The 26,830-nt window shown below is 38.9% G+C and overlaps 1 protein-coding gene across 4 annotated transcripts in view; it reads right to left on the bottom strand.

The window, feature by feature from the left end:
* The window catches only part of LOC124166732 (EH domain-binding protein 1), an 84,060-nt gene that overhangs the window by 1,644 nt on the left and 55,586 nt on the right, over positions 1 to 26,830 (bottom strand). For 3 of the 4 annotated variants that reach the window (XM_046544397.1, XM_046544398.1, XM_046544396.1), the window contains exons 14-22: positions 22,715 to 22,795; positions 19,615 to 19,758; positions 11,479 to 11,650; positions 10,044 to 10,294; positions 5,733 to 5,853; positions 5,382 to 5,481; positions 2,609 to 2,682; positions 298 to 412; positions 55 to 205 (exon numbers count right to left, since the gene is read on the bottom strand). In XM_046544397.1, coding sequence (XP_046400353.1) covers positions 124 to 205; positions 298 to 412; positions 2,609 to 2,682; positions 5,382 to 5,481; positions 5,733 to 5,853; positions 10,044 to 10,294; positions 11,479 to 11,650; positions 19,615 to 19,758; positions 22,715 to 22,795 — 1,140 coding nt within the window. In that variant the 3' untranslated portion in view covers positions 55 to 123. The remainder of the gene's footprint in view (positions 1 to 54; positions 206 to 297; positions 413 to 2,608; positions 2,683 to 5,381; positions 5,482 to 5,732; positions 5,854 to 10,043; positions 10,295 to 11,478; positions 11,651 to 19,614; positions 19,759 to 22,714; positions 22,796 to 26,830) is intronic. The other variant, XM_046544399.1, reaches the window with a different exon arrangement.

The following is a 26,830-nucleotide window of genomic DNA, read 5'->3' on the forward strand; positions in this document are numbered from 1 at the left end:
TTATTATTTAGTTTGTTTTCTATTGGAATGACACTATAAGGCTGTATGCCTTACCTCGAGTGGTGAGGCTGTATAAATATATCAAAGTTAAGCTCATAAGCGTTCTCTCATGATCCCTCTCCCTCACTGCAGGATACAGTTCCTGTTGCGTTGAACAACTCCCGCTCTCGTCAAGTCTCTCTCAATCTCGTCATCATCTTCAATGCTAAATGGAGAAAAATCACACGGATCATCAACTTAAGTTCCCACAGTGGAGGCAACAACGAATGCAGAATGAAGCATCTTTCTTCCACTTACGCTTTTTCTTGTGAGTCCAACTGATGAATCAACTCATCCCTTTTGTTGACAACTGAGATCAGCTCGTCCAAAAGAAGATTCTCTCGAAGCTTATGCTCCTGAGTTTTCTGCCAATCTGAAATCAAACGAGTAAAGGTGAAGGATTGAATCATTAACCCGTTAACGCTTAGCGGTACCATATGGTACCAGCCGGTAGCGCAATGCTAAACGTAACTTTTTTGTCACTTATTGTAATTTATTTGGGTTGTTGAGAACTTAAACGTAATTAGAATGTTTTTATTTTCATTTTTCCGAAAAGTTTGCTTTTTTAAAGCTGAAATTAACGTATTTAGAGCCGTTTGAAAATTGAGAATTTTCAGCTATGCGAAAAAAATGGAATTCTTAGTGCAAGCATTTCGATTTTCTTTACTTGCGTCTTATGTACTCATAATTCATATTAAGCATGGTTTTTGTATGTGAACCTAATATTTGGGATGTCATGATGCAAAACATTTTGGTGGTACCATATGATACCGCTAGGCGCTTGCACTACCATGTTTTGGCGGAAAGTGTAAATGCAAATATTTCTGTTGTTTTCGTTTTCTAACAGTTATTTATTTTACAATTATTTATTTTTCATCATTTATATTGTAAATTTTGCGTTATTAAAATGTTATAACGCATATTAAATGTGTACATAAATTAATTTTTTTGTTATAAGGACATCATCCAAGTACATAAGGCCCTAAATTGTCCGCATTTTTTCAGAATCTTGTACCCTCACGAGGGCTCAAGGAGTGGGAGGTGTAATTGCATACCTGAATCCTATTTAGAAAAACATGAATAGGAAGAGTATCCGTGTACTCAATTAGGGAGGGGGTATGATGGGGAGTAAGGGGGCTTGCTAAGGGGAAAATTCAATGACGGCTGGCGGCAAGAGACGACCACGCGACAGGCATCACTTCGACAAGAGCAGCCTAATCCTAATTTTTGTCTAACGTGTCTCAATCACACTCCGATACTTTTCACACAATTCGCTCAAACCATCTCTTCCATTTCATAATCCCAGTTTGCCCGCCCTCGCTCATTTCCGCCATTTTGATTTCGCTCCTTACCGGTCCGAAAAGAAATTCTCGTAGCGAGGGTAGGGCCTATGGACCGGAGCACCGGATCCCCGGTCTGTAGCGCCTGGTAGCATTCATTGGACCGCACTATAGCGAAGCCGGAAAGCAAATGCGGGAAGATACAAAAATGGAGAAGGATTTACGTCACTGCTGCTATTGTCGTCGATGAAGACGGGAACTCATATTTATGCCATAGTTTGGCATTCCCATTGTAAAAAATGCCCCAGATATGATACGCAAAAATTTTTTCGCATAGGAATTGTGAGGTCTAGGAACCGATATTCAATTTTTACATTGTTTTTATGGGATTTTATGCTTCGATTAACGTCATTTCGTTTATCGTCACATTTTTCAGGAACGGTAGGTGACGTTAAACGAGGACTCACTGTATTGTCATTCTGTCAAGGAGACAAGATAAATTACTTCGGTAGGCCGGCTATCTGGACCCAATGACGAATAATGCTTTTGGCCATTGCACAGCAATGAATTTCGATTAATATATAAACAAAAATAAGATTTGAGGCAAGCAATACTATTAAAATGCGTAAAATGACACCAATATCATGTTTGCTTAGCGCAAGTTCACCTTTTATCATGAGAGCATTAAAGTTTTTTGATTAGGCTACATAGCATGGCAACGTTTCCCCGAGGAATGTATTTGCGCTATATCAAAGTTGCGCTTTTCGAAATTGCACTATACAAGGCATGGGTGTACAGGATACAATTTAGAAAGAGATTTCAACATGTACCAGTCCTACAATGTGTCATATTTTGTGCGATATGCACACAGAATGTAAATACTTTGTAGCATGGTGTTTCATTTCTTTCAGTATCGTTGTACGTGCAGACTTAAATGAACAACGGTTTTTCTTTCCAATAACTTAAAATGCTTTATAAGTTCACAACTATGCCATACTTATCACATGTTCACATGTACATATATGTACGTACACCAATACTTAACTCTGGAGAAACAAACGATAGGAACTTGAGGGAAAATGGTGCAATGGAATGGCTTACATGAAAATTTGGAGGATTCGTGTAAGCCTACTTTTCACTGGCAATCACAGACAAAAGGTGCATGGCTTCCTTTTATTTTATTTCTATTTTATGTGCCACTCTTTCTAAAAAATTGTAATTATTTTTAAACTCATTGAACTGTAATGCATAATTACTAAAAAAAGACATGTCAGGTTCCATTCACTTACCTTCAATTGAAAGTATGCTTCGTAATTCTCGGTTCAATAATTCACACCTCCGTTCAAGGTCATCTTCTTTCTCCCTGGAAACACAAATATTAACATATTTAATCAAAGTGATCGCAGTGGCCAATGATTTCCGATGGAAATATTTTTTTTGTAAAAGAAAACAAATTAAACTTTGCTGAGTGGAATATTGACTGTAATTGGCTAAGCTTAATTAATTTTCTTTTATTGACCTGCTTATTTACATAAAATTTAACTAATATTATGTAACACCAAAAACATCCTTCAAATAGTGACATGACTTTCTTCCACAAAATACATGTTTTCTGGAACAAAGAAAGGAGAATGTAGTGATATACAGTGCAACCTCGATAAAACGAGGCCCCATGGTGCTCAAATAAACTCTCGCTATAGCGAATTGTCACTTTACTGGAGGTGGAGCAAATAATAGCCAATATACCGATCGCAAACAGTTATACAGGAACAGGAGTGGTGTGGTGACAGAGAAATTTCTATCCAATAAACGTAAGCATAAATCCAGACGAAGGGTGATGTTTTTTGCATCACTAAATTTCCTTACTTAAACAACAACTAACTATTGAAACAATTTATAAGCGCTGTACTGATTAAAGTCAAATATTTGCTTTGTCAATCATTATGCCAATGCACAACTGACAAAGCCATTTCAGTTCAGGAAGGCGATCCTACGAGAACTACCGATAGTAATTGTAATTATGACGACTTTTCCACAGATTGCAATTACCCCGACTGCTATTATTTACTTTCCTCATTAGCACGTTTTCCTGGTTAGTACGTTAATTTTTTGTGGCCCCTTCAGAAACGTACTAAACAAGTTCTACTGTATATAATCTTCATTACCTACGGTAAGAAGTTTGCTACGCATGCAAAATGATGTGATTAAAATTGCCGTTGTTGAAAAAAGTTCCTTTTTGAGTGTTACGCTCGCGACGTATTTGAAATAATACACTGAGTTTACCACGACACTGCAATAAAAACGATTTGAATTAAAATTGGTAATGCAAGAAAAGATATTAACATGATATTATTTCACGAAAAAATATAATGCAGATATTATACCAATGTCACTTAAGTAAAAAATAATAAAGTAAGATGCAAAAAACTGCGACGAATATAACTCACAAGGGCAATAGTTGCGACAAAGGAACAGAAAGGCATAAGCATCTGATGAACCCTAAGGCCAAAAAAAACTTATGAGTATGAATTTATTGATTTAACATTCTCAATAATGACTGAGAAACATGAAAAAGAGAATGCAGAATTTTTTAAATTAAATAAACAAAAACCGCGGCATCAGCTCTTCACATATGCCATCTGTGGCAGCGCCGAATGCATACGACAAGGTGCTAAACGAGAGTCAGTTGTTCTGTGAGTTCTTCCAGCGGCCACCAGGGGATGCTCGGCCACCTGTGTGAAGGAAGAGACCGTCTCCGACCACTGATGCGAATAGTTCACCCTTGTGAAGAGTACATTGTGATCGTGACCATTACTTGTAACCGCAACAGAGAATAAATACGTCCATCTGGACAATTCACGCTGAGTATCATTGTATCGTACATCCTACACCATCGTCAAGGCGCAATACCTACCTCTAGAAGCATCATTGTAAGAAATACCTCGTACTACAAGGGTTTTGTCGGGGAGTAGGTTGTAAAGGAGTTCAGTTTTGTCTATGTTATATCATGCGGGGAATGTTTCTTAAGATACTTAGGATCGGAGTCCTATCTTCCTCGACTTTGGGTTTACACCGCAGGCATCACCAGCAATTATGACGGGAGATAACGCTTTGGTGCTTTGAATTAGTACAGCCACCTTCCGAACTCTTAAAGTTCTCGATTCGCAATGCATCCGTGAAATACTCCGCTTTAGGCTTAGGCATAGCCCCTTTCTCAGAAGTTCCCACAGATTGAAGTGGGCAAAAACACCCGAAAAAAGCTCCTTCTAACTCTTTATGGTCTGCATTCCTTGGGCCCTTTTGTTTTTTTTTAAACTGTGAAGAGCGAATAGGAGGATAAATTAATTCTGCCTCCCTCATATTACCCTATTATTTTTACTTTTTGCTAAGATGTGTTTGGTGTTTTTTGGCCACGGTGTCTACCATCAAATGCTTTCTATTCACGCAACTCACGGACGTGCTGGTATGCTACTGACTGCTTTCTGCCACCCGAGGAACAAAAGAAGATCAAGCATTTGCGAATGTTAATTCCGCAATATTTTCACCAAAATGAACTACTTATTTATCGAACGACAGTTTACTACATGAATTTGAGACTGAGCACTCCATGTTAACTTCATTTCTAACAGATCGCAAGAAATTACAGAGATTAAGGACTCTTGATGAAGGTTTTCTGGTGATGGAAACTCTCGCTATGGCGAGTACCAACACGAAAAGGGCCTCGTAAAAACGAATTTTTTTACATGCTTATAATAGGGTCAATTGATGGTGCCTCGGCTATCTCTCATAATGGCGGGGGTCTCGCAATAGCCCGTACTCGCTTTAAAGAGGTTCCACTGTATGTAGTTTGGAAGGAATCGCTATGCATATATCACTATGATGTAAATAGCAATGCTGCTGTCTTCTTTAGCAATACTGAAAAACTAATTCCTTGATAGTGCAGCATTAAAGATGTTCCAATTTATTCCACATTTTCTTGGTTGAAACACCTTCTCCAGTCCGAATTTCTTTTTTTTTTAGTGCTGCTTAATACATACAAAGCTCCAATGCAATGGCACTTACAGGATGTTGAGTTGCATCTGTCGTCTCAGCAAGGCATTCTTCTTGTTGACTAGCGTGAACCACTGCACCATGAGCATGTCCTCTCGCTCGCGCTCACTCCCTGCAAAACAAACAAAAGAACAAAGTCACTTCCCACACCTTCCTCGGCAGCAAACTGCAAGGCTTCAACACTTCCTGCATTTTAAATCTCAGAGTCATGCTCGCAAAAGAAAATTATTGGTACAGATGCAAAATGCAAAGCTTCTCCAATGAGCTGTCTTGCACCCTAACTTTTTCTCTTTTTCACTCACTTTTAAAGAAGCTTACAGCCTATGTAGATGTATACGAAACGTTAACAAGCAAACAACCCACCCTTGTCCATCAGTTTGCGCAGTTCCACTTCGAGGAGGGCGGCCTGCTGGTCAATCTGGATCTGTTCCCTCTCCAGCGCTTCCAACTCATTCTGGATGTAGTTGCCCGCATCTTTCACGTACTGGAGAAAATCAAAGGGGGAAAGAGAGATCATCAATGCTAACGCATCCTTCACTCAACTGGCAATAATTAAGACTCTGGCCTCATAACATCTTTCATTCCATTTTCAAATTCACTGACTCTTTCCTCATCTCCAGTCCACATTTGAAAAAATTTCCCTGACTTTATATTTATGGCAAAGCAGCTATACTCAAGGATTCAAGGGAAATGCAGCAATGTTTATGTTTACATAGTATTCTGCAGTCAATCAGCCTCAAAGGGAGTGTGGCAGGGGTGTCAGGACACAGGCCTTTAAAAATTAGAAGAAAAGGAGATGGAGTAATTTGACAACTAATTCCTTCAAGCATTCATTGAAATCCTTCATTCATGTTCAAGGGAAAAACAACCTAATTCCTTTACCTACATTCATTTCTGTTGGACTCAACCCTGGGAGAACAGGAAGGGCCATTTTGACTCATATACCATCTCCACAATAAAACTTAACTCTCAATTTCGACCTTAATGCCTAGAGATTTCATGTTTAATTACTGATACTATACAAATATAAAACTTACTTTTCATAAATAATCGTAGAAATCTTTGTGGTGGATGTTATACTTAGATGGAGGGCTGTGTGTCATTGCGACCCGCAGCTAGTCCTCCACCATTTCCTCCCCCATTGAGGCCCCGTTTTCCCTCAATTTCTGTCGACACACCAGGGGCATTATTTATTAACAGATCAAATAACATGCCAGAATATGTACAGAACAATATTTAAGAGACCTTTTTATTCCATTTCTATGTTATTATATGGATTTGATTTCTTTGCCGGTCACCCAACAATCGCAATAATTACCCCGTATCTAGGCTCCAACTGAAAATTGTATTTATTTCAGGAATTTCATTGATAGCACACTATTCACCCTCCATCGTGGTCTAATTCACTTTTCATCACAAAAATCTGCCAAAGAACACATTGAAGACAGAAATGCACATGATGCTGAAGGAAGATTTTTTGACCCAATTGTGATTCTCCGCAAAGGAAAGAAAATGAATAAATCTATGGCCTGGCCACAACGGCTTCTAGACCTCTGGCATACACTCAGCAGGCCCCTACATTCATGTCTTGCTTTCGCTCAAGAGAAAATTATGTAAAACTTACATGAGACAAAAAATTGGCAACTGTAAATAACTGAAGCACAAAAAATTAAAATTCATTCAAAGGAATGGTTAAACACTGTGAATTGGTGTTTAAAAATCAAGATAGCATCATTAAAAAAAGCTACCTCTTCAAAACTTAACTGTTTAATTAAACAATATTTGACAACTGTGTGCATTTACTATGGCACCTCCATCTGAAACTTATCATCTTTGATCAAAGTTACAATCAATGTGGAAGCAGAACACCACCACCAGCAGTTTTCACTATCACTGAAATTTCTGAACTTGAAAGTGGCCATATGTATTCTTTAAAGGAAAATAAAATAGATGCTACCTAGGTAATGCATGGAGTTTCAGATCCATAAAATTGATTCTTATTACTTTGTAAACATACCTTCTGTAAATACACATTTAACAGCTGCTTCAGGTAAGTTTCAAAGCCCCTTGGTCAAATTTATTTTATTTATTTATTTTATTTTAATCTCAAACCACCGGATACAGCTCTTATTGGCCATTTTACACCGGGGTGTTCAACAAATGTAACAAGTAAACGTACACAAACGACCATGCCCTGGACCGGGGAAACCTACCCAGGCGGGACTCGAACCCGCGACCTCTCGTTTGGCAGGCGAGAACGTTACCCCGCCGCCACCGAGGCCGAATGAACTTCATCATTAAGTATGTAGCGGATAGAATATTATTCTTCTTAAACCATAGTTCATAGACAATTAAACAACTATGTAATAGCAATAATTTAGAGGGCAGCATCAATTTCTTTCCAAATCTTCATTTTTAGGTTAACATGAGACCTTGTTCACAGCACCTCCCAAAAGGACTTCTGGTTCAAGTGAGTGACACACAATAACATACGGAAATAATCAAGAAAGATGGAGACAGAGTCTGGTGGTGAACTTCCATTTAATAACAATCCACCCTGTATGCTCTTAGCTGCTTTATAATTTTCCCCTTACTTTGATGTGAAAAATTACTTTCGCCATTATGTACATGATAAACGAATAAATATGTTTGCTATTTTCGATTAGCATGCTGGTTCAATGACACCAAGTTTCACGAGTTTATTAGTATTTTTTTGTAAAATATATGCGATTTTATGGTGCCGTAAAATCAAACAAGTCACAGCTCTCTTCAGCACTATTGGAAGAGGAGCACATCTTCAAAGTTAACACACACTTCTCGCCACTTGAGTGGCCAGTTCATAGATGATAGGCTACTTGCCAGCATTCTTACTTCTTGAAATACCGCCAACAAAAAAATATTCCACCATTTATCAAAAAGTAGGTAACACTGATTTACTTAATGTCAAAGAGAGACCCGAAAAGGGACTAGTCACCTCACTACAGCTCAAATTGCAGGTACCTTCAGAATGGCAGTGATCTCTGGTAACTATTTTTTCATTCTTTTGTTACTTATAGAGAAAATTGTTAAATAGGCTAAATCCTGTACAATCAGGGAGTTTTTTTTCTACTTCCACATTAATTACAGCATTTAAAATTTTTCTCAAATACGTTATTCTTTCGCTATACAGTAGATTCCGTTCAATGGGTCCACCGGTTACTTGGGGCAGCCGCTTAATTGGGGCAGATCTTGAAGGACAGAACCCAATAGAGGAATATGCCAGACTATTCTCCGCTTTATTGGGCCATAAGTCGGTGACATTGACTCTATACTCACGACAAAATAAAAATTTTTTGGTTTCAGAATAGTTTTTTTATATTTTCCTCCTTTGGTTTACTCTTATTTTTCACAAGTTTTCCTATTCTTGCCCCATGCCCTATTCTTAAAGCTCTTGTTGTTATACTATCCGTAAGAGGATACGGATTCCGTTTCCCAGCCGTGACACCTCATTCAACACAGTGTTGTGCTTAAGAGGAGATGACTCCTGTGGTGGTAGATGGGCTTTGGATGATAGCACGAGCCCAGTATACGGGTACGGACCTTATTCTAGGGTTTAGAGGCTGATGTAGAGTGCCTTCTTTTTACTTTACTAGGTCAAGGTGGGCTCATCTTTGATAATATAAATCGGCAGATGGTAAAAGTTAAAAAAGAATGTGCAGTGATACGACACTACCATGCCAACAAAGGTGTCGATTTATAGGTTTTATAGGGTGCCCTTGTCAATTTTATGGTCCCAATACCCACTTATTGACCAGCAAGGTTAATACGGAAGTCAAAGGTCAAAGTGATATATATGCCAGGCTACCGTGACATTCAACGTGTCGAAACGTAGATTTTACACAGTGCCCCACTCAGTTATTCAGTTCACATATTCATATCGATAATTTTTTTTACCTCCAAAGGTCATTAATGAGGGTAAAAGGTCAGAGGTATGTTTTGAAGTATCAGGGAGATCAATGTCCTCAACCAAAAGTTTTAAAGGGTAACCAAGTGAGTGGCATAGTCCACATATCCATATTGTTACACATTGTTGACCTCCTGAGGTCATAAGGTCGTCAAAGTTCACTGATGTGTGCACAGAAATATTAGGATGATCAACCCGCTGCATATTCTACTCTATAAAGGAATATTAATAACCATTATTTTGTTACTTTCCCTCATTTACACTAGAAATTCTGCCAGCAAGCCCCATTTGAGTAATTCATTTCAGGAATGTGAAGAAATATCTGAAGAAAAATTCTGCTGGCAATGTCAAAAGTGAAGGTTGATTTCCTTGAACTCGTACACAAGTGAGTACACAACCCACAAATCTCGGCTTTTCAGAATGAGGAGGATATCATGTCTTTCCTTGCATCATTCAAATGTGAGCTGTTGAATGGTCACTGACATTTAAAGATCTTACAGCAACACAATAGCAAGATAATGTACCAAATAAACATAAAGTTACCCAAATTATGATTTATCTTTGCAAATTACCAGATATACTTTATATTATTTACTTCACGTCACAAATTGTGGGTAGAGTAACAAATGTTTAATATACCTACTCTGGAGTAAAGTGAAAGTATCATTTGAAAAATACACTTCAAAGTGTGCTTAACACTATTCATGACAGATGGCGTCATCATCACATACCAGAGACTTGGTGAATGCGTCAGCGGGGCTTTTCTCGGGAGAGATGCGGTCGACGATTGAGGAGAAAGACTTGAGGGGGGAGCGCCCACCAATCATCGCATCCGACGAGTCCTTGACGACGCCTCCTCCACTGTACCTCTCCCCAGGCACTACGTGCGCACCCTCTAGCGACGGGCTTCGGCTCACACGCAACCCACCAATCAAGTTCCTGCTGTTGTTCACGCTCCCGTTTCGCTCCTCGCTCAGAGGGCCTGCAAACATTAGGACACACGTGAATTGAGAGTGGGCTACTCACAAGCCAAAACACCAGTGTTTGACCTCCAGGGCATAATAATACATACAGCATGCAGCATTTAAAAGGGATGGATAATAACAATAATTATGCATACATATGTGTATGCATATCAATAAAACATTATACAAAAGAAATTCTCAATGCTAATGAAATCTGCAATGGCTGGACAGATCCATGACTGCCAAGGCTAACATTTTCATGAATTAAAGAAAAGGTATTGAAAGATCGGTGGTGATAATCTACACTAAAACTAACGGCTACAATAATTTTATTTGGAGGAGAGATGTCTTAAAATAAAAAGCTATTACTTTGTTCGTAACTATATCATCTATACATACCAATTGCAAATGTAAGAACTCTCTTTCTCATGGACTTTAATTTTTACTTTTTTTATTTTAATAAATTAATTTCACCACATCCATGTTTAATCATTGAAAATATGTAGTGGTTTCAAAAGACACCAGAACATTCATTATTGATTAGACCCAGGGATTCAAGAAAAGGTTTTATCTTGTGCTTGTTGAAAGATCAGTCACACATTAAAATGACATAAATGTCAGTCTCTTTCTTGTCATTAGAATGAGTCACTTAACAATGAAAGCATTTCATTCGTTCCTGTTACCCACTGGCATGACCTTTGTAATGACTAAACCGGGGGACGACGAATGAACTCTGGGGTCAACCACTTCTAAGATGAAGAATTAAACATGGTATATTAAACAAACATTAATAAATGCACTCATCTTATACATCGTTTTTGACAATCAAGCGTCATTTTCTTGGGGAATACAACTTGGAAATACCTAACACAAAGGGCCGGTTTCAAAATGCCTAGATAAGATTCTTACGAGTATCAACGCTGATGCTATTGGTTTATTCAATTCAAGGTCATATGTTAAATCACAAGTTATTATGAACAATTTTTCTCCATACTAACTTGACATTATTCTCAAGGAAAAGTTACGGCTGTATCACGTTCAAAATGATGCTAACCACACAATATAAAACCAGCACCAAGTCATCAAAATCAATCAGGGATTATATAAAGCTGAGTGGAATGTACAATCCATCGCAATCATCCATCAATTGAGCATGAAGAGAGAGAGAGAGAAAGGGAGAGACCCATTCACACGCACTCACCCGGTGGTGGGGGCGTGTTCTCCTCTCGGTGTTGCGTGGGCGAGGAGGGTGATGTGGCGAGGCTGGGCACGGCTGGCGAGAGGGGGGAGGTGGGGGAGATGACGCCCAGGCGCGCATCCTCAATCAGGCGCCTTGCGCGCTCGCGCAGCTGCTGCTGCCGCTCCTCGTCACTCTTCCCAGCGCACAACAACGTGCAAGGGGGGGGGGGAGACAGAGAGAGAGAGAGAGCATGCACTGTGAGCATCCATTCATTCTCTGCGTTTTCACGCAAGGGCAGCAAATTTGCTCCCATCACAAATGAATGCAATAAAAAAATAATAAAAAAGTAAAAAATGTTTATGAAGACAGCCACTACAAAAACAGATAATAATAAGTTTATAGATCAAAAGTATTCACACAATACAGAGATGTCATCACAACAAAAACAATTTTCAAGAGTATATAAAAACAAAATTACAATTTGAAATATCCAATTTAAATACATACAATTTCTTAAGTATCCTAAGTAAAAACCCTCATCCTTTGATGACAAGGAAAAATATGTAGCTAGCCACGAGCGAATCACTTTCTTTAACTTAGTGTCCTAGGCCATTCTGGCAGAAACTGGTAAATGGTTAAACAGTATGATACCAAAGTATGTACATATATCTAGATTCTATTAACCTGCATTACTTCAGGGAGAGAAGATTACAAATAACTTCTTGAGCTGTAGTATTGAGATGCACTTCTTGCAGGGAAGAGCATGCAAACATACACCAAAAATCTGTGCACAAACATACTGTACGCAGTCAAAATTTTCAATTGTATTCATACATAACATTTAAACATAGATTGATCACAAGAATGAATCAGAGGCTTTTCACATAAGATATCTAATTTAGCAAATACCAAAGCAGTAGTTTAGACAAGCATTCTTAAATCTGGCGCTTTATAGCAAAAGAGTGCAGCTAGAGTATTACAGTGTGGGCATTACATCGAGTACATATTCAAATGGTTTTCTAAAAATGAAACAAATATGGGATAAATGACTCAAAAAGGTAGGCAGATATAATAATAATGGCAAGCTTAGGCAGTTTAAGTGAGAGAGAGAGGCACAAAAAGCCAATAAATAGCACATATTTTCACCAGGGATCTGCAGCAATACACTAATTCATAAACAGCTAGCTCTGCACATTTTTTAGGCTGTGATCTAAATGAAGACTACCTTGGAGGTTGCAATACTTACCGCTACCTTAAAATCAGTGCATTCCTTCCCTTCTTCACATTCTAAACTTCATCCTCGCTAGCACAAACATATGTACATATATACAAGTGTTACATAAGTAATTCCATTCTGAAAATCCAGTTCCTGATCAGTGAGAATACATTATCCACCGATCAAAGCAGTTTTATTTATGTTGATGATGTATGTGACCTATATCCACAATGATTTCCAAATGATTTCTAATGTCTACACAATTTAAACCAAAAGTGAAATGTCTTCTTCTAGGAAAACATAATAATTGGGGATGATCAGATCGGATCCAAATATCAGCGGATACATATTGCCCTTCACCAGATACATGGGATCCAAAGTCGCAGAAGACATCGAATCTGGATCCGAAATTTTAAATTAAAGCTTCAGTGAATGTAATGCCCCATTCGAAAGGATAGACTTACGATACTCTCTTCATATGTGCCAATACACTGCAATGCTTGTCCTATTTAAAGAATGTAATGTGCATGTCTGTAAACCTCATTTAACATTGAATAAAAGGTCTTTTCAATACATGGGTGCAAAGGTTTTCAATATGCCTGATATCATAAAAAGAGAAAATGCTTTCACAAAGTTTCTTCGTTTAGTTAAACCTTGGCTGTTTACACAAAAAAAACATTGATATTCTATTCTAAGAATTAAAAATTGAGAGTTAAGGATTAAAAATTAAGATTTAAGAATTAAAATTGGCTGCTTCTGTTTATTAAAGACTGTAATATATACATAATATGGTATACGCTGAGTGGTATTTTTATCTTACGTTGCTGTCCTTTGATTGATGAGTCCTCTTGCCTGTTTTCATGTGTATAAGTGTCTTTCATTCCATCAAAAGGGAGCCCTTTCATAACACCCTTTGATTCCTCTCTATTTGTTTTCACAGTAATTAGCATCTTTTTCTGTCTATGCAAACAATTCCAGTTCACTTCCTTGAATTTATCTTATGAAGTTATGATCTTTGCGTCAGCTCGAGTTGTGGGGACGATCATTGCTGCTGCTCTCAGAGTGACAAGCCGGCTCTTGCGTATACCTCTACCACAATTGGCAGATGCATTTTCCCCACAGAAGGTCCAGGTTGATTTTTGTCTTTAGGCCCGTTTCGCATGGACGCCGTCGGTCTGCGCTACGCATGCAGACAAGGTTCCATGGATGTTAATGGAACTTACACATGAGTGCCAATCATCCGTCCGCAAGCGGAGGAGCCGTCCACGTGGCCCCTTCGCCCCTTTGCAGATCATCCGTGCACGTCACAGGTTTGTGCTTACACCTGAACGCGGCATGAACAAGCAGATTTGCCATTGGAAAAAGAGCCAGCTGGGAGATAACAGTGCGAGTGCGTCTTCACACAAGGCATTGGGAAAGGGAGTGGGCATGCGAAAATAATTGAAAAACTTACATTCATCAGCACAAATCTCTGTAAATGTGGCCTCAAAAACAGCTTACCTCCATTGACGGGCACTTTTCTTCCGTTTTTTCTAATCCGGTACACAGCAATTGCTTGAATTGCTCTGGGCAGTATGACGTTCTTCTACTTTGGAAAACTGCACCAGCTGATATTGAGCTGGATGCCGACAGATTTCGTCCGTGCCTATGTGAACAGCTGCGACCGCTCTTCATGCCCTGCACACATAGCACGCAACACGGACCGTCCACATCCATGTGAAATGGGCATTAATGTTCATTTCATCAGTAACGTAGAGATACGAATCGTCTGATTTCTTGTCTGTTTAATTTTCTTCGGATGAATTGATGAAGAATATTTTTGATACTATTTTCCCCAGCAGGAATCTATGTTGACACAATGCTCGCCAGCGATTCCCTTTTCAGTTTTTTCCTCAATCATCATGTTTCTTTAGGATTCAATCCAGCAGCCATCATCTTTCGTTTCTTCCGTTGATCTCTCAACATGCCTCTTCAGTGGGAACCTTATGCTCCATCTCGCACTTTTATGCACAAATATCGCATAATTTCTAGTGTTCCTTTAAAAGGTTTGAGTTTTGTTTTTCAATAAAACACTTCTTTTGACCTTTTTGCATTTTTTCCTAAGTTTTAGTACTTCCAATGGTACTGCAAAATCCATTTAGTCACAGGCATTATGGAAGAACGGCACCAAAGTTCGCACACCTTTCTAGCCACTCGCAAGGCCTCTTCATAGACCATAGACTCCTTGCACGCGTTCTCGAATGTAAAAATATTGTGAACAATACAAAAATATATCATGACTTCTCTAAAAGTAGGTGCACTCCCAGGATGAATTTTGCTGTACATATTTGGGGCATGAAAGGGGGAGAGGCAAGCGGGGAGGGGACGGGAGCAGATTGCCGTTCTTCTATCTGTGATGCTGCGTGGGCATTGGAATATTTTCTTCGAGGGCGTGGACTCAAATTAGGCATTTTGTGGCTTATCGGTGGCAGATATGTCAAAATGCACAAAATATTTGCCCTTGTAGGTCAGTAGCTCCACAAAAACTGTAGGGATTTACCATAAAAATATTAATTTTTTTGATATTTTACCCTTCCCCCAAAAATGGCAGAAGGAATTACCCCATTTGAGCAAGGGATCCATTGTGGGATTCACATAGAGGTCTCAAATTTTTCAGGCCTTACTTTTGATCAGTCTTACAACTTTTTTTCATTGGGCCAGATGGATTTTTCCAATCCACCCTATTGAACAGGGATTTGTATTTCAACATAAATTTCTTACGTAAATGCAATGCAAAGTTTATGAAAAGTAAACAACCTGGTAGCTCACACATATGCATTATGTACTAGCATTTCCCTTTTGTACCCTCAACTCTTTTTTGCCACTTTAAATTTATTTTCATGATCGATGAGTAGAGGTCCTTGAAAGTGGTTTTATTTTTTGCTAACATTAATTTTAAAACCATGTGATTTAGGTGTTATAGAAAATCTTGGCAGTACATATTATTATAATGCTACAATTTTCCCATGTTTATAGGCGTTTTATTATTTTATGGTACACATTTTATGAATACTTATACTTTTATTAAGCATTTTACATAACATTTAACACAATTTCGATTGTACAAAATTTCTGATAAAACTAAATGAAAGAAATGGTTCAACTTATATTGGTTCAAGGTATATGATTAGTTCAAGTATGTAGTCTTGGTGAATACAATTGGGAAAACACATATTCCCACTACCTCATATGTGTATACTTCAAGAGCCATTCCAGAATTTTTGGATTGTCAAGTTTCTCTACACTAAATAAAGCCTTTAAAAATGCTTCTGTGGTAGCAACAACAAGCTCCTCCTTTGCTTTCTTTGACTGAGTGACTGTGTGTTCAAATGATAGCTGTCGTTTAGCGGGTCCCCTTTCTTTCACACATTTATGTGTATCGCTACTGATGTGCTTTAACAAAGTGTCACATCTTTCAAATTAAAATCTTTTATCGCAAACTTTGCATAGTAATACTCTGTCTTTCACATAAAATCCTTCTCAGCTGAATTTAATTGCCCTGGTATGAACATCATCACCACTAGCTTTTGGCATTTTAAAATTCCTATCCTTCGTTCGAAATTTAAAGCTGGAACTACGATAAAAAAAAACAGTCCAACCATATAACACAACCTGTCATGATGGTGTTTTCAAACTGAGTGCTGGGTAGCTACGGTATAACCATAGTACTGTATAACTTACAAATTGGCCGAAATTTTTCATGTCATGGGTTCCCTTTCGATACCCCTCACCCAGGTGTTGAGGGAAGGTAGGACAGCAGCTAGATACAACAAAATCGCTTACTTTTGATTATAGCTGTTGCCAATCGGTCAGGAAAGGCAGTGAAAGAAGCACACTTAACAAACCATAATCGGATTCAAAGAAACTAGAAAAACTATTTCCCATTTATCGATCCTGAAACATCTGGAATGAGTCGCTTTCTCAACTGAAAAATTAGATATTAGATTTGGCCAATGTTGAAATGATTTTTTTTTTTTGCATTGAAGCTCAGTGAATATCCGACGATTCGTCTGCTAATAAGGAGAACCCCCTCTCCTCCTATCCTTTCTGTTCCTTCCTTCCCTTCCTCCCCTGCTAGTGCTTCGTGCTTTCAAATAACCATGCGTGTCTATGGACGTCTTTAAACGAATCGAATCGTGCAGTTGTCGACACGGCACTGTTGACGGCCGCTGTGGTCACCACAGCACCCATTTCGATACGGCCCGGCGGTGCGTCATCTACGGCGTGAAATACAGGCAGTGCTACATTGAGGCTGCTCTCTGACAAATCGACTGTTCGCCAGCCGCCGTTCACGTCACGATGCCGTAAAATTCAGGCTACTTTGAGACGAGACGACTCTCTGCCACGCTGTGGGCCGTGCCGTGAACGGCGGCCCGGTCCCAGCCAGGGGCCATGTTTAAGTCAACGAAATTGTTACATTAGATCCACACGCAAGGTTTTCCTGCAACAAGTTATCCAATATCAATGTCTAATGCGTCGCGGTGAGTCACCGGAATTACTGCTCGGCGGTGACGCGTACCGGGTGCGTGAGGTTGTCTTTCCGCTCTTCCACGGCCGCGTTAAATTTCTTTTTTTTCATTGCATTTTTAATTCATAATATCTAATTCTTCAGGTGAGAAAGCACCTCATTCTAAACATTTCAGGATTAATACATGGGAATCGAAGAGAGAGGCTGTGATAAATTTAACGGCAAATTCTGGCGGAGAAATCACTACAGTGCACGATTTTACGCGGATGCGTTATGCGTGAGACTAAACGAGCCAATTGACCTTGTACTCGTAATGAGATAGAGCAAATGAACATCAGCACCATTTAACAATGAAGGCTTGGGCTTTAATAGATTATGACTCATTAGATGTGATTTTTTTCGCTAATCCACCTAAAATAAAAAATAAAACACGAAATTTTGTTTTTATTCACTGATTTCGCGTTATTTCGTGTTATTTCACATTATATCGTGATATCGCGTCTCGCGAAATTCACAGACCTCTATCGATGAGTTTAATTCCTTGTCTACCAATCTTTAACCTCTGGATCGTTTTTAATGGTCAACACTTGAATCAACACATTATACAAAAATATCCTAATTTGGCTTTTGGCTTAAGATAAACTTTTTTAAACAAAACAGTTCTTTAAAACATACATTTTAGTAACTATTCTATTTAATGATTACTTTTCTATTAAGTATAAATATAAATGACTGTACTTGTACGATGTTTCCTGTGTTAATTCTCTTATTGACCTCATGTTACAACAAGGCATTATGTTATGCTATCAGAATCAGTATAATATAGAGAAATGCAAAATTCAGAATCAAAATAGGCATTATTTCTTAAGAAAAAAAGCAGTAGCAGAATAAAATGCCCTCAAGATATATACAATAGCCTTGTAGATCTCCTACAGATGTTTAAAACACACAGATTGTGCCATTAATTGTGTGCCGTGTTAGATATCTAATTTCCAGCACTTAAAATCAACCAATTTGGATGAACTTTGGTACACACATCAGAAAAGGTTACATGTCTAGTTGAATGTAAACCAATTTTTTTTATCTTGACTCTTTGAGCCCATGATGTAGGTCCAACTGCAAGCTTCAACTATGGCTTGCGGGGTGACCACGTTAAAAAATTCAATTTGGGCCCAATTTCATCAAAACTTTAAAGGCCTAAATTAGTGATCAAAAATGACACAATTATTGGGACAGTCTGAACATAGTAAATATCTACCTCCTACCCCTCCCCATGCCTCCATTGTCCGAGAAATTGATACGGAATGAAAAATAGGAGAGAAAACACAGAACAGTTTGATGAACATGACAATATGCAGGTTCGACACGAAATGGTTGCACGATTAACACACACTCAAAGATGATGCTGAAGTGAAAGGAATTTTAGGCTAACGAATTAGGTGCCAGTGACAGTAGCTTAAAATACATCATACTCATTTCATTAATTATAAACACTCAAACATTAATTTATTCCTGACACTGAAATTAGTACATATCTTGCTTCTCAAGATACATAAGAAGGCTTCCTGGCTTCACCTCTCAGAATGTTTTGATTCCAGTTGCCAGCAATGAGCTCCTTCCACAACAACTAAATTACAATCTGTTTGACACGCAAATGTGTCATGTCAGCATGCTACAGGTGAACTTGATTTGATGGTAATGCAGAGGTGAAGCCCTCTAAGGTTGTGATCAATACTGTCCAGAAAGAACCACATATGTATTTCCTATTGCTTCACAGGAGGGAAAATTGATGTTATGCGCAAAAAAGAGAGGGACCATCTATTGTAATGCAAGCATAAATTGCAAAATAATGAGTCTATTGTTGTATTTACTGGCATGTTATTGACCATAATTTAAACTTAAGGTCAATATAATTCTACCACATAAGAAAAAATCAATGTATGTATAATCACTCAAATCAACTTGTGCCTGTACGCTGGTTAAATCTACCTGGGGAAAAACACATGCAGGAGTGCTTGAGACTAGAGATGAGTTCTCAAAAAATAGGGGTGAGCTGATAATTTATTCTGATATAAATACTGGGCGATATTTGGCATATCTGCATAAGAGCAACAAAATTTGATAATTTTTCCTCCAGCATAACATTTTCAACAAATTGCTGTATGCCTGTAAATGTTGTGTTTTAAGCATAAAATAAAAGAAGTATACGTACATTAAGCAGTAAAAACCCCCTAGAGGTCATGTCCATTTTAGTGGACATGAAGGCTGTAAGGATGAAGTGAATTTGAGTAAAGCGAGAGATAGCTGTGTCTGTACAGATAGCAGCAAGGGGAAGGGGAGGGAGTGACACACAATACTGTCGATCGATTGTCGAGAGCAGCTGAGCCGTGGCTCTCTTGCTGGCTCTTAGGGTTGAGGGAGAGGTGTGTCCTACCTTTCCTGTTGGTGGGGACAGTGGTGGCCTCTGGTGGTGAGGGAGCGCACCACTGCGTCCGCCGCCCCCCCTCCCCGACGACGCTTCCCTGCGTGCAGCCTGCAGCAACTGGCGTGCCCGCTCCCTCAGCTCTTCCTGACGCGCCTTTTCCAGCGTCCGCACACACGGGATTAGAGGAGGGGGTGGTCCAAGCGCAAAGGGTTTCACGCGCAGGAGTGCAAGCACAAGGGAAGGGAGCAGCACCAGTACATATATATAAGTGAGAAATCAGTAAAAACACAAAAAAAGTTAACACAAAAAAATGAAAAAAATCTGGGGGTTACTCAAAATGTCAATTTAAAAGGGAAATTTGGAATATTAACAAGGAATATAAAAAAAGAAACAATAAACAAATCCACTTCAAAAGTACTCTCAAACCAAAGACAACAAAATGTCAGAACTTCTAGAAGGGTACTCACTCCGCTTGGATTGCTGCAATACACTGCTCAAGTTTCTCCAAAAGCTATTGTGATTTGAAATGCTTCTCGTTGTGCATGAGTTACTCCATGCATTAATACCATATCAATGGGACAAGCAGTAAAGCAAAATGTCTACAAAAGACATTCTCTAGTTTCATCAAAAACAATTTTATTCTTGATGTAAAACATGCAATTATTGTATTCAAGTGCTTGTAATAAGGTCTCACATCGACCTGACTAGAGCAGAAAGGGCAAGAGTGAAGGCCAGTTTATAGAAAAAATTAGAAACAAATAATGCGTCGGGAGGAGCAGTTAGCGTGAGATCCATGTGTTGATGCGTTATGCTTTTGGATACATCAGCACCAACAACCTGGTGATACTAGAGAGAGGACATTGGCGTGGGGTGTAGTCACTTTTGAATTGACAGGAAAATTGGCGTGATACTTAGGAACACCCCTTTTGGGTGGTAGTCCCTTTCCTTCATGAACTTCTCATGAGTGCTTTCTTAGCTCTAACCATGTAACAATGGGGAACATGCATGAAATTTGTCCATCATGCAACTAAGTCTCATTGAATGCACAATTTTCTTACGCGTCCAAATATATAAGCCAAAACTCTCCTAGTTCTCCACAAACGTTATTAAATGCTAATTAAAACAGCTCAAATATCCCTTGAAGTTACGTGACCTGAAACGCCTTCTGACGTCATTGCACGGTACACCATTCCCTTTGCTAAGAGAGTAGAGCGGTAGAGCCTTGGTTGGAAGATATCGAAGTAAAAATCATCATTGAGCTTTGTAGTTATTCCTCAAAGGAGGGATTTAAGAAGGCACAGTACGACAGTTAACTTTTGGTCGACTCCCTTATGGAGGCTGATTTACTGGAAAACAGTGATTGCTTCATCACTAGCATGATGCATGGAGTAGAAGCAAGCACGTAAATAATTATGTGATTAATTAAAATAATGTTATGAAAATTTAAAAAATTTTTATTTATTGTCCATTAAGATTTAATAGATCCATTGCTAGTTGAAAATCTATCTCATGTATTTACTTAATAACCCATTATGCAGAACTTAAGACAGTTCTCCCCAATCGGCCGGAGTTGTGATCCAAATGATTGTTCAAAGATAATAAATAAGTATTTAATAGACACAGAAATAAGTCTGAAGTACTACTTACGCTGTATTTACTCCAGCTCCTGTTTTTGAACCGAAACCAGCCGCAGAAATGAGTCAAAATAAATCTTGGCACCCAACATATTCACAATCTGCAGTTTCATGTTAAAATACCAATTAATTTTGCCAAATTTGCATTTGAGCCCCTGCATAACTGATTTTCTATCCACTTCCTCAGTCTGTCATCAGTGGATACCGTGCCATGACGTCACGCTCCGATGACCTCGTGTTTTCAAGCAGCCAATGAAGATTAATTTTTAAAGACTCATAACTCAACTTCAAAACATTATTCATCTGCGAAATTTTCAGCAAGTATACTTGGGGTTAGGACCTCCTTATTCTAGTACTTTAAAAATATTGCGCATGTTCCCCATTTGTGAACACCTAGGGATGAAAAATAACGTGGATATGAGAAAATGGAATCAACTCTGGAAAAGACATGAACACAACTAGGAAAAAACTCAATTGCAATAGATTGTGTGTGGCAGTGTGGTGTGCACAGGAATGATAGATGGCACGTAGGGGCGTGTCAATTGTTTCTGACCTGGGAAGCTATTTCTTTTTGCTAATCACTGACTTTAAATGTATTCATAATTTTTTTGACAGAACCAGCCTTCGGTTGGCAATGCATCCATTAAAAGCTTTTCCTTCCAAATCTAACCTAAAATTGAGATATTCAACTGAAATGCACACATTATGTATTTCCTTCACACTTGCATGAAGACCTGGTTGCACAATGCACTAACACATACGAGTTACTGTCTTAATGCATGAATGCAAGAGTGAGGATGAAAATGAACAGTGTAAGCACCCAAATTGTGCAAATGCATGGACAGAAAATACAACGTCTTCACGCATTCTTACGTGTTCCATTCGGGTCCACCAAAATCGTTCATGCCTTCATCCGTTAGCCCTTCCAGCGTTATAATAACATATCGAGAAAGCAGAAGAGTGACTTCGATAATAACTGGAAGGACAGTGGATTACTGAGAGGAAAGGCTGATGCAAATCTCATGTCCTAAATGAAAATATGCCATGCATACAGCTTCCCTACCTCCAAGGAGCTTCATTTTCCACAATGTTCCAGCAACACATGTACCCTAAATAGTTTGTAAACCAAGAAGCATAAGGTGCAATTAAAAGCATTCAAAGAGCAAAAAAACAGCACAACACACAAAATGATAAAATAAATGGGGAGAAAATAGGATTTTTCACTAAATCAAAGAGAGTATAAAAGAGCCAACGGGAAAAAGAGAAAGAAAAAGCAGATTATTACGTCTATGTCACATCTCAATGAGGGAGGAGGCTTCATCATTCATTTGGCAGTAATGTAGCACAATTGCATGAAAGGACACATTGCATGAGGAGAAGGCATCTTGAAATGTTAAGAGAAGAGCTAGAAAATATCACAGCAGCAATGGTGTCAATAGTGCACGAGGGGACTAACTCAGGGGGTTGGTACTAACGTTTTGGAAGGGCTTGCCTGCACTGGGCTGAGGGGAGAGCACGGCTGGGGTGGCGCTGTCCACATCACTCTTAGTCGACACCTGCAAAGAAAAGAGGGAGAGACAAAGCATTGGTTCATGCCACGAGAGAGCATTGATAACAGCTACAGATGGTCACATCAGATGCGCTGGATGCAAATACCCACAGATATTACATCTCACCATATGATGAAATCAGATCCAAATTTACCGAAAGAAAAAAAGCAACCCATATTGAACAGTTTGTGACTGTTCAATGTTTAAATTTCAATTCATTATTAACAAAACAGCAAAGAATGGTTTCATTTGCAGATTTAGAACTTATGAGGTCATTTTATGACGGGGCAGAAAGTAAGATGTCTCTATCATCAGCATATAACATGGCGGCAGAGTTATGAATACTGGTGAGGGATGCAGGCAAATAATTTATAAGGATTAGAAAAGACTGGGCCAAATATGGACCCTTGTGGTACTCCAACAGAAGTGGTACTACTCTCAAAGCATTATCTGTTACCCTTGACAGACAGTGAAATTTTTATCTCCTTGACTACCCTGAACTAGTATGTACCCTGTATATTGTAACCTGTCTTGTCGGGTTTTGGGGGTGGGGGAGGATTCTTTGGAGGGTTCGCTCAAGGCGAGCGGGTCGTGGTTCGGGAATAAGGGGAGGTGGGGGAAATGAAAAGAGGGTGTGGGGTGGGTTTCACTTGCTGAATGGAGGCTGGCGTGCACGAAATAACAAAGGCTTACATGACAATTTACAATTTCAACAAAACTTTTAATACACACTTCAACTTGAAAATGAACAAAAGAACACATAAATGACTTGTTCTTCTGCATGAAAAAAATTAAACTACTGCTACTGGCCGGTTAAATACCACGTGACAACAATTAGCAAACAATAAAAGAAAAGAAACTCTGTTTTAACAAATGTTGGCGTAAAAGAAAACAGAATAGTCGAATAATGACAAACGCCAATTTCAAATTATCATTTTCTGTCCTAACAACTACAATTAACCATTCACACACACACACACGGGGGGGAAAGGGGAGGGCATAAAAAAAATATAAAAAAATGCATGGGAATGTATCACAGTTCTTCTTATCTTGAATAGTGGGGGGGGGGGGGGGAATGGGGCTCTTCGGGGTCTTCTGAATTTGGGAATAGGTGGCTGGAGTACTTATCGCTCTCTCTGAGTTGTGGATGGAGATGGCTTCCTTGGCTGGCTCTGGTCAACGTTGCTGCGTCTCCTCTCGCTGTAGGATGAGAGAATTTCTTCACTGGGCATCGTGGAGTGACGTTTCTCTACTTTGCGTGCTGGAAATCTCCCCCTCGTCCCCTCTTTCCTTGCTGCCGCCATAATTAATTTCAAAGTCAACTTCCACGCCTCGCTGCGTCTCTCTCGCTCTCGTCTACAGGATTGCCTCAGCTGACTCCCATGCCGAATAGTCTTCTTGTCGCCTGCTGTACTCAGCTTTTATAGCCCCGTGGGTCACTTTCTGGGGGTTGGGGTAAGGAGGGGAGATTCGGAATGGCAGGTTCTCCGACTCTTCAATAGGGGAGGGGGGGGGGGTTTCGTCAAAGTTTGTGGGGGGTGGGGTTAGCGGGTTACATCACCTTCAGTACGCTATGTGCAGGTGTTCTTCTTTCGCTGTGGGGTGGGGTAAACTTGCTGCTAGTCATGTACACATAGGAAATTTCCGCTCTTTCTAGGCGGAAGAATCGTGGGAGAGGGGGGGGGGGGGAATGGAAAAATACAGCACCGGGTCATTAACGCTTCACTTCCCATTCACACGCACACATTCACACAAAATTACATAAGCCTTCCCTACCTCGTAAACGCCGATTCAGACGCCCATGAACCGCGCCAAGCAGCATCGGTTACAATATATTTTCCCTTCACTAAGCTTGAGGTTCAATGGCCCTAAGGATTGCGTGAATGAATCAAGGTTCTTGAGCATCCATCAATTTATCCTGGAAATCCGATCCTTACTCTTGCATTCACAGACTTGAGCAAAGTTAAGTGTTGTATGATATATATTCTGCATTAACATTAGTGTGATATTGTAATTGGATCAAATTAATCAATTCCCATAAGCTGTATACATTACTGGTAAAAGACCCAGAGAAAATAATAATAATGCCAATCAAAATAAAAATACACAAAACAAATGTCTGTATTTTCTATTGCATCTGCATACCAGTTTGTTTTTTAATTTATCACAATTAACTGCTGGATATATTTGTGCTCCAAACTCTTCCAGCTTAGAGATTGATTGGTGGTATTTTCTTTCTCCATAAACTAATTTATAATAATATAAGTTTTTCTCCTCTTTTATAAAAAATCGATTGATTGAAAAAACAGATGTGATGCACGAATATTGTAATCCATTGCACGTGAGTACTCAAAAATACCTTAGGCCTTATTCTCATGCAGTATCAGGCAAAAAAAAGCATTAGTGTACTTTTCAGCAATATGAACTCACACCACACTATTTCCGAAACATAGAAGAAAGAGAACCAGAGACCTATTGCAAGATAAAAACAAAGCCGGAGTGGATAAAGAGCGGATACATAGTGCATATGTACCAATTTTCAAATTCAAATCCAGCAGGCACAAAAAAGGTGCCAATCATCACCGGATTGTACGAATAAATCGTCCAATGCCTGCCTTCAATGCAAAAAATAAATTTGTGGAAAGAGTGCTGAAAAAATTACTGTCTCTATGAGAGTTACAACAAAATAATAATTTTTTTTGTTTTATGCAAATATTGTAAACCCATTGCACCTATTGTTAGAATACATGTTAACACTTTCACTGCGGAGCACGTCTATCGACGTGGTCGTGATCTTCTGCCAGCGGCGGAACACGTCGATCGACGTGCTCAGTCACTTGCGTAAGATATGGCTTCTAATTGTATTATTACTATACATACCGACATGTCCTTTATTATTCTTCTTTTTTATGGTCCAGGCATCATATATTCGGAGCCGTTTCAAGATGCTTTTCTTAAATTGAAAGTTATGTTTATCATTACCTTGAGTTACTTTTATCATTTTGCTATGGTCTCTTTTCAGATTAAATATAAGCATTTTGCGAGGAACTTGGTGCTTCGCATAATTTCTTAAGCCTAAAATCCGTAATAAATCTTATAAATGAATTATTATGCAATTTTTGTTTATATTTACGAACATTTCATACCGTGTGGTATGCTGATACATAAATAATAAACATTGATGCTCTTAGAGACAACGGCACATTGCTTCTTTTTTTTGCCATCATTAGTATATATGTAGTGGAGGTTTTTTCTCAGATTTAGTTGAGACAGCTATGTTATGAGTACTAAAGAACCCATCGGTACACAATGAATACAAAGTGGAAACTTCGTTAGAAAAAATTCCACCGTGATGAAGAAGCAATGTTGCCGAAAATATTTTCAGACCCGAAACGGAAAGATGAGTACATATATGGAGACTGGACGTCGGCATAAATTCGCTGTAATTGATATTTCTGGAACAAGATACCATTACGTCCTAAAGTAAACATTTGATGGTGTCACATTCTGTGTTGTAATCAGTAAACTACACGACAGATTCAACATTTTGCTACATTAGCTGTGCTTCTGACCTACTACTCGGTGAGCAACAACTCAGAAGCATTATACTACAAAGTGACGGCACGGTTGAAAGTTAGCCTGAAGATATAACATTCGAGAACGCAGAACAGACGTGAACATGGGGGAGAGACGTTCTGACATCGGGGAGTGCAATTTTAGCTCCAGTACATTTGGTCAGTGGTATCCATAATGGGGAAAAGAAGACGTCAAGTAGAAATATCTCCTCAATGTCAAGTTACGTTTTTACCTATTTTAATAGTTTGTGTACAGTGCCAATTCTCAAGTTTTCATTTTCTCTAAGCTTAAAAAACGAATTTTCTATTTAGAGGAATCATCGAAACAAATTTTTTTTTTAAATGGGGATTGCCAAAAACAAATTATCATCCACTCCTGAAGTGCAATCAACTCCAGATAATTATTTTTTTATTCCTTCGTCAGTTTAATTGAGATCGCTCGGAAACACTTAGCAAACGATTAGCT

Source organism: Ischnura elegans, chromosome 10, assembly GCF_921293095.1.
Source record: "Ischnura elegans chromosome 10, ioIscEleg1.1, whole genome shotgun sequence".
NCBI classification, from domain to species: Eukaryota; Metazoa; Arthropoda; class Insecta; order Odonata; family Coenagrionidae; genus Ischnura; species Ischnura elegans.